This window comes from Lytechinus variegatus, chromosome 13 (genome assembly GCF_018143015.1).
Source record: "Lytechinus variegatus isolate NC3 chromosome 13, Lvar_3.0, whole genome shotgun sequence".
In the NCBI taxonomy this organism is placed as follows: domain Eukaryota; kingdom Metazoa; phylum Echinodermata; class Echinoidea; order Temnopleuroida; family Toxopneustidae; genus Lytechinus; species Lytechinus variegatus.
This window is the reverse complement of record NC_054752.1, coordinates 12,858,520-12,873,795: the sequence shown is the minus strand read 5'-3', so window position 1 is coordinate 12,873,795 and position 15,276 is coordinate 12,858,520. Positions and strand designations below refer to the sequence as shown.

Genomic DNA, 15,276 nt, shown 5'->3' with positions numbered 1-15,276 from the left:
ACTGAAAATCGGATGTAAAATAAGAAAGTTATGACATAAGTTAAAAGTTTCACTTAATTCCACTCACTATTTTTGTATCTTATTATATCAATTATGAAATATTAATTTTCTCCTCATTGTCAAGTGAAACCTCCCTGACACGTGGAATAAGTATGATTCAGTCAACTTGGTCCTAAACCCTATTAAAATATTGAAAGTGAATGAATGAAATAAAGTAATCGGGCAACTGTTTTTTGAGAGCATTATGAATCTAATTAAATTTCTAGCTCCGACGAAATGCATGTTAGAGAATGAACACGTGCTTGGGTTTCCGGGTTATAAGCCTATATGATCGCAACTATAGTTCAGTGCCAGTCAGGAGTGTATAGTAGCTCTACGATATTACGGAACCAGATATTACGATGTTTTCGTGAAAAGCGGACCCTGGTTTCGCCGTTGAAAAAACCACACACTCTCGCCATTGCATTCGCTTTTATCGCGGCGTTGACTTTTTACTATCCCATCATGCATTATTAGGACACTGCGCACGCGCATTGAGTGGCGCAAGCACAAAATAAGAAAAAATAGTATTTGAAGCCGTAAGAAAGTGTCGAATTATGGACTTATTGGGGCTGGTAGGATAGCCCGACCACTGTGGTCTGTCCGTTGATTCTTATATCTTTTAGGAGAAGAGGATGAAGGAGATGGTTGGTGGCTGCTGCGTCTGCGGCGACGAGCGAGGATGGACGGAAAACCCGCTAGTTTACTGCGATGGTCACGGTTGTAATGTAGCCGTTCACCAGGGTATGTTTTGGAATCTGCATGCATGCAACTAATACCCTTTTTAGACAGGCTAAAATTTCCTTAACCCCGTACTATTGGTGGGGCTAAATGGCAATTTAGCCCCACCTATAGTACGGGGTTAAGCTTAGCCCACTTTCGTTTTACACAGCGTTTTTGCAAAGTGGGCTAACCCCACCTATAGTACGGGATTATTTGGCCCTGCAAAAAAGCAGGGTTATCCCACCAATTGCGGTGCTAAGAGCAATAGTACGGGGTTAAGATCGCATGTGTAAAACGAAAGTGGGCTAAGCTTAAATAGTACGGGGTTAAGGAAATTGCGAGTGAAGCACTTGTACTACGAATGATCGACAAAAACCACTAGTCCGGGGTTAGCGAGTTTCGTGTGTAAAAAGCAAGCATTCCTTATCCGGGGTTAGCAATAACAATTTGGCATGTGTGAAAAGGAAAAAAAAATAGTACGGGGTTAAGGATAGTACGGGGTTAGCGATAGTCCGGGGTTAAGAAAATCCTGTGTAAAAAGGGCAACTTAACGTTAGGCCGGTACAGTCAACATCTATTCACAATCACAGTCAAATGGCATGTAGCTTCGGTCTAACGTTAAGTTGAGAATGTAGTAAGGCAGCATAACTAAGTAAAGTACAAAACTGTAGTGTTGGCGTGAGTGTGCTTTCATTCACACGATCACATCGCCCAATCATGAATGCAAGTGCAATGCCACGAACCAGTCAACTCAAAAAGTCAAATAACAATTCTTAAAATTGGGCATGTTGATGTTCGTGTTGTAATCAATTCGTCCCATTAATTGTCAAATCATTCATGGAAATTGAGTTGTAGCTTATGTAAATTTTAATGATGGCTAGTGACAGTAGAGGGGTGCTGGTCCGAAAATTGTCTCGGTTTTCTAAGATTCCTCCACACAACATGCACAAGAAATCTAGGAAAGTTCATTCAGCCTTGGGACTAGGACTTTGGGTGAATGATTCACCTGTCAAGTACCGAAACCAATCGTGTGCTAGACCGCTAGTCAATGTAAACATATCAGGTTTCATAATGATTATTAGAAGACTGGCAAGTTGTGAAATATATAGACGCAAGACAGTGAACTAGTCTAGACTAGGGGAATTGAGGTAACTGAATCTAATTTAGTACTCTCGAGCTCAATCCCCCAAAATACTGTCTCTGTCCCGCAGGGGTAGTTGAAAAAAAAACTCCCCATAAACAAGGACAGTTTTAATTGATCAAGAAATGATTTATCTTGGTTTATGAGGATATCCTTGTTTTCTGGGACAATCCCAATTTTTGGACCAGCACCTCTAACAAAAAAATTGTTATATCTTTTTTTAAGTACAGAAAAAAGGGGTTTATTTCTGGATTTTCACCAATCGAGGGCATAATAATAATTTGCCCCCCCAAAACAGATTTGAGCGCTTTGGTGAGTAAAAAACACCCAAAAAACATTAAGGTTGAAAGACCTATCATAAATGAATATAATTGTTACTGTAATTTTTGTTATGTACAGACAAAGATGTTTTTGAAGACTTTTTTATTGTGTGTTGCATAGTCTTGACACAGATATTGCAGACTGTATTCTTCTGGAAACAGTACAGTCCACCGTCTGGTGTATTGTCGTACTGGTCGTATTAGGCCAAGTAAAAAAAGAAAGTAGTTGATCGATCGTCCTCGCGCGCATCTATTTTGGCCGCCGCATGGAAATTTTTGATATTTACTATTTTCAAAAATTGGCTAAAAAAAAAAAAAAAAATCGTGATGTTCCTTTTTTGATGTTCCCTTTTTCATTGCAGCATCAATTTTCATGATATTTACTATTTTTATGGCTGCTGAATAGTGAAAAAAATCACAAAATTGGCGAGCGATTTGCTCTCATTTGCTATGGGATCTCTCTCGCAACTTCAAAAACAATTGCAAAGTCCGATATCGCTGTAACTGCAAGAAAGAAAAAAATTCTGATTTGGTTTTCTATTGGAATTTTGAAGATACCATCATAAATTAGCAAGAAAATAAAGTTTGCAAACTCGGGGAAGATCACAGATTTCTTCATTTTTAGTGCATTTTCTGGAACCCCGCTTCTTGAATCTGAACTAATCCGTCGTGTGCTTTGGAAATATGGTGCAGAAAAATCAATTTTAGTGACGTAAATTTGTATTTCGGCGGGTTTTTTGTAGTGCTGTAGCTCGGATTGTTTACCGGGCTGAATCCTGCCGAGTTGGCATTGACCGGCTCGGAGCTTTACGGGCCGGGTTTCACTTTGAATCCCTCGAACCCGGAAAATAAACCCGGATTGTTTGATAATATTTGAGGTGTCATTTTTCACCGCAATAAAAGTTGTGAAACTATTTTTGCCAAGCAATCCATCCACCTAGTGTGATGGTCGAGGGGACAGGTCAAAGGCCAACCATCCCTACCTTTTTTTCATTTTTTCCCCATCATGATCAGACCTCCTGTCTGAGTTATGGCCTTGTGTGTGAGGGATCGAGATGATATAGCTAGCCGGCTAACGGCGCACATGCACACAGTACCTGCCATGTGATATCGTCTGACTGGTCATGTGATTGGCTGAGAGTAATGGTTTCACTGGGTGAGAATGTCCAATTTGTTTACAAGTAAAGGCCAGTTGGTCCATTAGGCATGGTCATAACTCAAGAAGTTTTCCTTTTGATATTATGACTGTGATGACATGCAGAATATTTCTCTCTTTTTTGGTAAAATAATCTGTCCGGTTTATTGAGATATCTTTTATACCAGTTTTTTCTGCTAACCATAAAAGCCCTCCCTCCCCCCAAAACCCTGTTGTGTTGACATTTTCCACAAAGTCGGTGATCCGAAAATAATAGCTCAGCTGAGAGTGGGTGCAAAACAATTTAATTCCCATTTAAAGGATACATTAAAGAGGGTGGACGAGACGGACGAGAAGAGGAGGGTGCCGTTACCGGGAGAGAGAGAGAAGGGGGGGGGGGTATGTGTACAAGAGCAAAAAAAAAAAAACGTGAGAGATGACTAAATGGATGATATGGGGGTAGGATGATATTGGACCGATTGTCAAAGTTTAATATGAAATAAAAATGTATTTTGATTCATTTTTTTTATTAAAAATATTTTTATTAAATATTATTACCGGTAGCTGAAGGCTAATCTCCGTTCTAATACACAAAAAATAGTTTGATTAAAATATTCTATTGCTTCAAAGCAAATATGAAGAATGAAATACGCTCAGAAATTAACTCTTTCTGCCACCTCCACCCCTCCGAAAAAAATCTGCCCTATGATAGACAGAAACAATCTCTGTGAGAGCCTGTTTGAAAATTGGGTCACCAGAATGATAACATAATAAACAATGTGGTTTGTAATCTGCCTCTTGATTTCACACACACACACACACAAAAAAAAAATCATCTCAAAGCACATGTTTCGTAGTAAATCACTAGCGGTGCACAGACTGTGCTGTTGACCGCTGCACTGGTGATGTGAGGAATTGCGATTTGGCCTTGTATCGTCTCAATCCCTCTCTACATTACTACTGGATGATATAAACAATGAATTAAATATTTTGGGGGTTTGTATCGTCTTTTGAGAACAAGGTCAGAAGGTGATGTCGGTCACAGATAAGAGTCAAGTAGGTCAAAACTTTGTACTTTTGCATGGACATAAATCAATTTTAGCCGGACCGGGTTACCGGGCCTCTCCGGGTCGAGCTATGATTCTGATAAGATTTACGAGCCGGGTTCGGACCGAGTTGAAGGAACCGAGCTACAGCACTAGTTTTTTGGTGAGTGATAGCACCTATTCTTCGATGTGTGTTACGGTGATTGACTGTGCTTGTTGTGACTCTGTTGGGTAATGCATGACTTGTGTGCTGGGATGATGTTATTGACTGTGCTGGCGCAACATGTGAATTTTGAAATCAATTGAGTTTTCTAACGTCAGCAGGCAGTGCATTGAATATTCAAAAAATAATTTCAAGTGGGTTATTCTTTATGAAGATTGAAAATCATTAATGGGATTCCAAGAAGTGCCAATTCTGTTCAAATTTGATAAACTTTATTCTTCCTTGAGCTATTCAATTTGATGGAAAATTGTAAAACTAAAAATTAGTTAACTATATATCTAACACTTAGAGTTACAAACATGAAATAATAAACATTATGTGAACAATTAACAATTAATTCAATCATCATTTAACATTTGATATCAATTAGAAAATGAATAAAAATTGAACAGTATTAAACAACATGTTAATGAATATACAAGCAGCTGGAAAACTGCGATGCGAAACCATGCCCAGAGCTAAAAAGAGATTGGCTCTGGAAAACTAAACATGGCTCCATGGTAATGAAAATGATCCCACCCCATGCTTTTTTACCTTTACAATATATATAGGCCTATATTAATATAGAATAATGTTTAAATCATTCACTTGACATGAACGTTTTGTTTTACAATACAGTACCGGTATACATCAGTATAAATACATCAATAGATTTTTATCGCATAATACATTTTCCATAGATTTCCAATCAATTGTATGTATGCATACATTTCTACTCATTTATTATTAATATTAAGCATGCATCGATCACATATTTCGAGCTTGACATGGCCTGACAACCATTAGAATAAAAAATAGCAAAAAAAACATAGTAAATAGTAAGGACCTCCCTCATCATTGATGTCAAAAATGGGCCGAGAAAATGCCTCCTTGTTTTTAAAAAAAATAGTAAGATAGCAAATAGTAAGGACCTCCCTCATCACCACTCTCAAAAAACCCGGACGATCAACTACTTTCTTTTTTTACTTGGCCTTAAAATGGTGTTGCTATTTCTGTTCATATAATGACTAGTACTGGGCCCTGTTGCAAAAAGTTACCAGTATGGTAATTTTGCCATCCAATGATAGGCCCGTTTTGAAAGTCCATTTTCGATGCACATGTACATGGCATGTCTTTTGGTCGTGTACACGTGTACACGTTGTAAACACTGTGAGAGCGAATTATGTTTTCAGTGTCGACTGTCGACACGAAGCCGCATCAACATGTCAATGTAACATGAAAAGGGGTCAATATAGCCTAAGTCATGGTTTTAAAACTTACCTGAGAAGTTAGAAGTATCAATCCACAAAAATTGGTGCAATTAAAAAGTTTACTCAGCTTAGCAGCGCATTAAATTAATAAAGAATGCAAAAGAAAATCAGTGCAGGGCCCTAGCTAGCGCTGACGTTTGTTGGATGTGCATTTTGCATACGTGTACTGTACCGTACGTACATGCATGCATAGGTCGCTGCAGAATTAAGTGTAACTGAAGATATCGATTGATTTTCATTATTTTATTGCCAGTTTGAGGAGCGTTTGTTCGTAGGCTTTTAGCACATGTGTACGAGCGTATAACACGTAAGTTGTAGCAATGATCGCTGTCCCAATTGGTGATTCTCAAATTGGCTCTGAGTGTGATTGAGCAGCACTTTTGAGCTTTCGAGACCGGAGCAGACCCATTTCGTGGTACAAAAACTTGAGTCTCCAGAATAAATGTGGATTAAATCGGCGATTTTGGAAGTAAACTCACTCTAGGTTAATTGAAATATAGTGATTAAAACATGTGCAGTGTCTGAGAACTGAGATTTAATTTGAGGCTGTGAGCTTGTTCACTGACTATACAGTCCCATGCAAGCTTTATGCAGATGCTACCCTGTACACGGTGATGGAATTTAGTACACGTACACGTGCACTGACTTGACAGTGCGTGTACACGTGTACCTGAAACGGGCCTAGTAACTACCATGGTAACAAATCAGCAATCATGCCATGCAAGCTACCATTAGTGGGCAAAATTGTAACTGATGTCGTGGGCCCTGAAGGTACTATACTATAAGCCAGTTCGTAGTTCCTTTCTGGGACATGATAAAAAGATTCTACGCATGATCAGACGAAGGTCATTTGTACTAAAGTGACATGGTGGTTTAAAATCTAATGAGATAAGCACCAACTTTGATGTCTTGATTATTCATATATTCTTTTGAATTGTGGTCTTCATTTACATCCACAAAAAACAATGCATCCATGAGCGACTGGTATTTTACAGTTTGCCAAGTACATTGTGCAACATACTATGATATGCATTCAAAGTAGGAATGCAACAAATACCTTCATAAAGTGTTCATTGGTGTGCTATTCTAGTCACCTGGTCTATTCAATTTTCTTGATCCTGCTATGTAAGGCAAGCTTACGTAATATCTTGCTTTGAAATCTGCCTATCATAAGAAAGAAATAAAAGGTCATTTGACCAAAATTGTCCATGAAGTAACTACAAACTGGTCTATTACCAAATACTTTATAAAAATAATCAAAATATTCGATATGACTCGGGCTTATCATGTACATACATCAAAGTCAAACACAATATAAATTATTAAATCCTGAATAAGATCTGTAAAAATTTTGCTGAGGTCAATATTGTCTTCTTTAAATATTAATAGCTTTGTATATTGTAGCTTCATTTTTACGTGTTTACCAGAAGTTTACACCATAGCAGCCATGTGTTTAAAGCATCTATAGGTTCATGTATACATTGTATATCCTCCATAAGTAATATCTTTCGCTGTTCATCACTACATCACATGAACGTGCAATTGCTAAAATTGTTATTGTGGGTGATATGGGATTGAAAGGTGATAGTGTGGATGCATATCATTGCAGTAATCTTTTTATGGAAAACTATTTTGATTGGGATCCCGAACAACAGAGCCTACATGATATTGATAACATTCTTTTTTAAAGGTATTCAATGAATTATTTCTCAGCATGGAGAATGGCCTGAAAATATAATCTTTGTAGGTTTATGATAAAGTTAAACAATCATTTAATCCTGATGGTAAATGTTAACAGGTCTTTTCTATGAAGAAAATTGAAAACATCTGAATGCAGAATGAACAGATCATGAAAAAAAATCTTTCTTTGTAAGATGAGAACGATACATGATTCTCCAGACTGCGGTATTAAACAACATTTACGAAAGGTTCAGACAGATTAGAGCTGGGGTAATTTTGCCATAGAAATGCTCAAAAGAGCCTGGAAAATCTCTTTTCACTGCAATGTTAGAGCTTAAATCATGAAAAGTACATGTAGATCCCTCCACAATATATTTTTGGACTAATATATTCTTATATCTTATTTTTTGTTAGCTTGTTATGGAATCGTAGCTGTACCGACTGGGCCCTGGTTTTGTCGTAAATGTGAATCCCAGGAGCGGGCAGCGCGTGTGGTAAGTCCTTTTCTGTACAAGGTCATTACAAAGACTCAATGGTCTATGACTTAGGTTTAACTTTGGCCATGGGTTAACTCTGTGCTGAAATTATGGGAAGGCAAAGATGTCAAAACTTGTTTACATTGCATGCTCTATGTTTGTTGTTGTTCTTTCCGCATGATTCGAGGATGAGAAAAAAAAATCCTATTTTAGTCATTATTTCTAGACGATTTACACGATTTGAGTGTCAAACGAGCCGATAAAATGAATTTGCACTGTTAAATTTATGTCACAATTGGCTACCTGTAGTTAAACCACAATTTGCAATTTGGTTGGGGCCAGACTTAAATTTTAACCTGGGTTCAGAATAAAGGCAAATATGTTCATCAGGGTTCTGGCTGTATAAAAAATGTGCTAAAGGAATTAAACCATTTTGTTTGGAAATTGTTTGACCTAGAAAAAATGTTAAGACACTGAAAATTCACATTCACATCTTTACATTCGTGAGATTTTCATCTATTGTAATTTTTTTTATATTGCATGTACGTGCATGACTCCGACATACATGTAGATTTAATTTTCTCTTTTTCCAGAGAAGAGGAGCTGAAGAGCATCAGTACAATATCAGTGATTCTACAAATTATTTTGGATTATTTATCAGAATAAAATATGTTTATACTTCTTACTACATGTATCTTCTTGAGTTGGTTTTGGTAGAATGTGATCCTGTCCCATATGTACATACTGATGTTAGTAGTCTAAACATCAACCAATATTTCCAGAAATTGATCTTTCAGATGCAGACTACATTGTACAATATGAATGTTACATAATTATGACAAGTTTCACTCTTTGATCCAATGTTCCTTTTGTTTTAGAACTACACAAAACTTTGTTTATTCAATTTCAGTATCTGTAACTAAAGAGATTCTAACAATATTATATTTCTTCATTTTCCTGACAGAGATGTGAGTTATGTCCTCAAAGAGAAGGAGCTTTAAAAAGAACTGACAATGGAAGTAAGTACCTTTTTAGATACAAATCAATGACCACAGGTGCTCTGTCTTGGTCTGTAGAATAAAAGTATGATTTTGAGAAAGTGATCTGTAATTTTCTATTGGCAAATCTGTTGAGATGAGACGTGTTATTCAGTCCTTTATGTTTATAATTTCGTGGAGCTCAATAAATCGCTCTCCTTATTTTTTTGAGGAGCTCAATTGAGCTTCTCAGAATCGCTCTCCGTGAGGAGCTCAAATCAATTCATTACAATACATGTATGATAAATTGTAGATTTTTCTTAACGTTGTATATATGCAGTAGCTGTGTTAGCTATTAATATTAATCTGTGGTGAAACTAGACCTGGGTCACGTACGTTTACAAGATGTCATACGCGCTCCTGCTAAAAAAAAAAAAAAAAAATGAAGAATATTCACCTCTTTCCCGACTCTGATTTGAACTTACCTCGGTAAATATTGTAGTCCCACATGTAGACTTCCATGGTGTTGCCATGAAAATCTACATATGGGACTACATGGGACTGCAATATTTACCGAGATTAAATTAAAATCAGAGTCGGGAAAGAGATGAATATTCTTCAGTTTTCTGATAGTTTTCAACTAAATCAGAGTAATTTCAAGGAATTATTATTATTTTTTTTAGGAGCGCGATTTTTTGCTCTCCTTATTTTTTTTAGGAGCGCAATTTTTTGCTCTCCTTATTTTTTTTAGGAGCGCCGGCACGATCGGGCTCCTCAAAAATGAAGGTCTGGTTATTTTGCATATTATGCATTGGGGAAATGTTGTTTGCGTTAACAATGCGCTCACAGAGGCCCTGTTACAACCGGTAATGTGGCAGCGAGGCCTAATGTTACAACAATGCATCACTTTTAAAATGTTTTGACCTATGCGAAAGATGTGACTTGGCTTACTGTTAGTGCTCTGTTAGGCAAACCACGTTTCTGTGCGGCCAGCACAGGTTTTTAGAATTTGTACAGTTGCTACATATCATTGTGGTACCCTAATCCCTGAAATACTAAATGGTGATTCATGATCTTCTGTCAGCCAACAATTGTCATTTTAAAGAATTAGACTTTGTATTATCTGGCTCCTTAGATACATGTACACTATATTACAAAAATATATTCTGACTATTAGTACTGTATAAAAACAAAAGGCCTAATTACAAACAAAGATAATGAGAACCTGTAGGCTTAATTATTACTCTCTGTTTTTTTTAGGCAACACAACTACTTTGTAACTGAAAGCAGATTGCTTTCTGCTAATAAAAAGTGGTGCTCCATAAATGAGTCATTGTGTACCTCTTATAATAGATGAATGTAACAAAAAATGTAAGTTCCATCTAATGAAAAAATGTCACAGCCTTTATACTGTAAAGTTTGAGAGGTTATTTCTAAGTAAGAAAGTGTTCCTACATTAATTGACAAACGTATGTTTCCTAGGTACCCAATGACCAAGCTTCCCATAAACCTGTATTATACATTAACTAAAGTACTTACTAGGAATCCAGATTTCATATGTTTCTGCTATGTCTGGCAAGCATCTGACAATCTTTCAATTTGTCAAGACTCAAGAGCCACTATTGCTTAAAAGTATGATTTTTTTTTCAAGTTTAACATGTCTAATTTATTTCAGTACTGTTTTAGCAGACTTGTTTATTAATATTCAGTTTTCTGCATACTTGTTAAAGATAAATTCCAGTTCTGGTAACGATCTCAAAATGACTTTTTACAGAATCTAATATAATGACCACCCAAGTGTCTGTTTGTATGAATAAAAAATATGTGGCAAAGGATTCAGGAAGAATTTGTGTAATTGCTGAGAAATAACCAAAATAAGCGCGGATTCGGTCACTTCCGTCGGGTCTTTTTTCCAGCAATAATAATACACTGTGCCACGTGTGCCTATCTGTGTTAACGATCTTCAGTGTGATCGTATTTCAGCTTAGATTTTATGATTTCACAAAGTTCAGTTTATGCAACTGTACCAGATCTAGATCCACAATGATATAGTCATACTTAACCTTGGTTTTACAGACTTTCTCACGAAATTAGTGTTTTACTGCAACTACTATCATTTAGCTTTAACAAAGGTTGTTCTTGACAATCTTAAGCTTTCAAGAGGTTTGCCAGATATAGCAACAATAAATCTATGTCAGCTGGATTCAAAGTATTGTATGTTATTTTGTAGTAACATATTTAAGGGATGTCACATAGTTTCCAGGTTCAGCAAATGTTTCCACTGTAGCTGTTACAAACAATCTTATTGTCGATATTCATACTGTACATATTTTTTCACATTTCCCAATGATACGCTGCATGGTTATTTTATTTTCCCATTAGGTTGGGCACACGTTGTATGTGCTCTTTATATTCCCGAGGTGTGCTTTGGTAATGTGTCCACAATGGAACCAATTCTTCTTGCTATGATTCCACATGAGAGATATAACAAGGTATGTCTAGAAACACATTTTCTTAGCCCTTTATTGATTAATCTTTTTGTGAGACGTACAGTGCATTTCGCGCTTCTCATTTTCAGATGCAAATTGTGATTTTGCTAGTTCTAGTTCAATCATGATTGCATCCTGAACCAATGTTTAAAAGAAATTTAAATAAAGATTTTGTGACCAAGAAATGTTCAGGAGTTCATTTTTTTGTGCTTTTCAAGATAAGTAGGACTGTTTTTTCTTTTTTTGTTCTTTTTCTTTTCTTCTCTCTTTTTTTTTCAGAGAATTTATCAGGAAAATATGTACCTGAAAATGGTTCTAGTATAATTTTTCACTAACCATTTAAAATTTGAATGGTTCTTGGTACAATTCAGACTTTTCTCTGTGGCAAAGGGTAAATACAAATCATCCACATTGCCTGTTTGTTTTTGTTTTATTTCAGTCTTGTTTCTTATGTGAGACAAAGGGCAGGGAATCTAAAGCAACCACAGGATGTTGTATGACGTGCAATCGGAATGGCTGTAGGCAATCGTTTCATGTTACATGGTAAGTGTAAATGGAATGGCTCATATTTTGAACTTAGGTTTAATTCAATCCTGGGTCTAAATTTGTGGTTTAACTATGGATAGCCAGCTTTGACATTAATTCTACACCATAGAAATTCGATTTGTAAGCAAATTTGGCGCTCAGTTTGCTTCTAACTGTTAACTTCACCATAAAGCATGGGGAAGATCCCAGTAAATACAAGAAACTGTACAGTGTAAACAATTTTTACAAAGTGTTTAGCATCCCATAATTTTAGTCCCTAAGTAGGCCATGTTAATCTGGACTTCAAAATACAGACCACTGGGAGTATTTTCATTCCAAAATCGACAAATAACGTGGGACTTATGGAGAGTTCTTTTATCACTCATAATCTGGCAGTAAGAAATTGTTATTCTCACAAAAATGTCTACATAAATGCAGATGAATTGCCATACATACAACACCAATTTGGAGGGAAAAATTCTGTACTGTGAGGCTTTTGAAGTTAACCACCCCCCAAAAATATAATAAAAAGATCCCACCTTGAAAATACACATCAAACAACAAAGTAATTGATATTATTTTTTTTTCAAGAATTTTCAGTACTTCATAAATGTGTTTGTTATGGCACTATGAAGCATTTTCATGATATTCTAATAGTGGGTCTTATAAAATGCTTAAACATAAATGCAGAGAGATTGCTATTTACCATATTAAACTGGAGGAAAATGTTTTTGTAAGGGAGGTCAGGAGTTCTGAAATGATAGAAAGAAAAATAAGATCCCTCCTGCACTAATTCATATTTTATGAAGAATTTTTGTGATTTTTTTCCTTTCAAATTATTTTTTTCAGTGCACAGCAAGAAGGTTTGTTGTGTGAAGAAGCTGGTCAGCACAATGATAATGTCAAGTACACTGGCTACTGCAACTATCATTACCAAAAATTGGTAAGTAATTTTCCAATCCGTCCACTTATCTTAACATGATAATAACATAGAATTACAAGCAGTAATGGTGTTAACTGGTCTGTGATCGGGATGAAATGCCACCAAGTTTTTAAGCCCCAAAATGGCTCCAGGATCAATACACTGACTATATCTGACAGGTAAAAAAATTGTAGGCCATACATAATCATTATTTTCATGTTGAATTTATCTTTTTGCTCTTATAAAATATGTGAGAAGGGATGGATGTGTATAAATAGTGCCTGGCATTAATAGTATTATGAGATTACAAAGGCTGATTTAGATATCCAAATTGTATCTTTGGGGCTTGACTCTACCTCTTTCCCAAGTGACATCATATATAACTACTTTTCTGTTTACATGCCATATATATTTCATATAATATGCTTAGCAATTTCAGTAGTACTGTACATGATAGGGGAGATGTTTGTCATAATTTCATTACATTTTTTAAAAACCATTTGATGAAATGATGATTATTTTGGTAAGACTGTCCTGTATTTTAAACCTTTATAGCGACTATTTCTGGCTAATCAATATCATTAAAAACGGTCTCTATGAAGAGTCCTAGTTGATAGTTGAAATGCCAACCATGATCTGTAGAATATGTTTCTGATGCAATCTACCTTTGTTACAGAAGAAAGACAAAGATATCAAGACGATACCACCCTTCAGACCTTTTGGAGCAAACTACACACCCGAGAAAGAGAAATCTCTCAATGACAGACCTTCAGATAAGACAAAGGCGGATCTCAAGGAGAGGCATCGCACCAAATCAGAAAGGAAAGCCAGAACATTTGAAGTATGCGCTGTATATAATGCCAAAGACAATAACGAGAGCAGCTCAAACCAGGCCAGTGGTAACTCGACGGGCCACAGTGCCAAGTTCACCAATGCAAATTTCACAGAGACAACAATAGTCCCTTCAACGTCAATATCGGAAGAGACGACAACCAATGCAAGTGGGGGTGATAGTTCACTCATCCTTAAGTTCAGACGGAATACAGTAAGTTCTGGAAATGGACAGAAGAGTAAGAAGGATGGTAAGGGTAAAGGGAGCGGCACTGACTCTGGGCAAGGGGGCACTGCTATGGAAGAACAAAGCGTTGAAGCGGTAGAAGCGAACTCGGTTACCGAGGAGAGGACTCAATCCCCTACTCCTTCGGTCGACAATGCACCTGCGAATAACAAAAGCTCCAAAAGTCGAAAAGCAGCTTCACGGGAACCATCACGCACCCCGACTCCTTCGTCCGTTTCGACCACGCCGTTGGTGATAACGGAAACAGTGATGGTCAAAGACTTGCCTCCAGCCGTCGAACCCGAGACACCGGTGGCTGATACCGACAGTGCTACGCCAATCAGCAGCAGCTCAACTTCCGCTGCACCTGGTAGCACTAGCACCATGGTAGATGTAGAAAAGGTCAGCTCTCCCTCGACCTCCCCAGCTCCTGATGTGAAAAGCATCGATGTCAAGAAGCCCATTATCGAGGAGGATCGCAAAGACAAGCAGACGATCCTCGGAAGCGGTAGCGAAAAGCACGAGAAGAAGAAGCACAGGAGACAAAGCAAGGAATCTAAAAGCTCCAGGAGTCACAGAGAACACTCCGGGGATGATGATTATGGCAGTAAAAAGCGTAGGAGAACAAGTGGTTCATCGTTAGGGAATACGCTATCAAGAGATATGGGTCTGTACTCGTTTGGACAGAGAGGTGTTATGTCACAGGGCTTGTCGTCCATGGGAGATGCATCACCAAGCACAAAGAGTGCCACACCCAACCCTGGTTAGTTAAGCCTTCTTCTATAATATATCTAATTCACTGATATATATTTCACATCTATATGGAGATTCAGTAGGGTTATTGGTCTAGTTATCTTACTCTTATCTACATTCTTTTGATATTGAAAATATGGCTATGTTTCATGAAATATTATCTAAAGATGCAAATTTATTCAATTTATTGAATGGTATATTTCCCAGAGCAGACTTTTTTTATACCCTGCCAGATAAAGTTTGAAAGACTTGTTCGGAATTGGCATACTTTTGGGGTGGGAGGAAGTCCCTTGCAAAATTTTCATAAATTAGACTTCTTCTAAAAATATCTCAGCTAAAGTGTTGCCATGGTAATGGTATTTGCTAATAATAAATCAGGGAAAAATCTTCCATAGTGAACTACTTTCTCACTTTCAATAGCATTTTTAAGTATTTTTATTACTGGTTCTTGTTAATGGAGAGTCACTTGTGGATAATTCTCGATGTTGGAATGATAGACCTGTGTGTCTTATTGTGTTTT

General features: G+C 36.9%; 1 protein-coding gene across 3 annotated transcripts in view; it reads left to right on the top strand.

The window, feature by feature from the left end:
- The first annotated feature begins 497 nt into the window (after positions 1 to 497).
- LOC121426357 (protein AF-10-like) overlaps positions 498 to 15,276 on the top strand; it is a 40,174-nt gene continuing 25,395 nt past the window's right edge. For 2 of the 3 annotated variants that reach the window (XM_041622637.1, XM_041622635.1), the window contains exons 1-7: positions 498 to 783; positions 7,972 to 8,051; positions 8,998 to 9,052; positions 11,393 to 11,502; positions 11,939 to 12,042; positions 12,874 to 12,967; positions 13,623 to 14,766. In XM_041622637.1, the coding sequence (XP_041478571.1) occupies positions 675 to 783; positions 7,972 to 8,051; positions 8,998 to 9,052; positions 11,393 to 11,502; positions 11,939 to 12,042; positions 12,874 to 12,967; positions 13,623 to 14,766 (1,696 nt within the window). In that variant the 5' untranslated portion in view covers positions 498 to 674. The remainder of the gene's footprint in view (positions 784 to 7,971; positions 8,052 to 8,997; positions 9,053 to 11,392; positions 11,503 to 11,938; positions 12,043 to 12,873; positions 12,968 to 13,622; positions 14,767 to 15,276) is intronic. The other variant, XM_041622636.1, reaches the window with a different exon arrangement.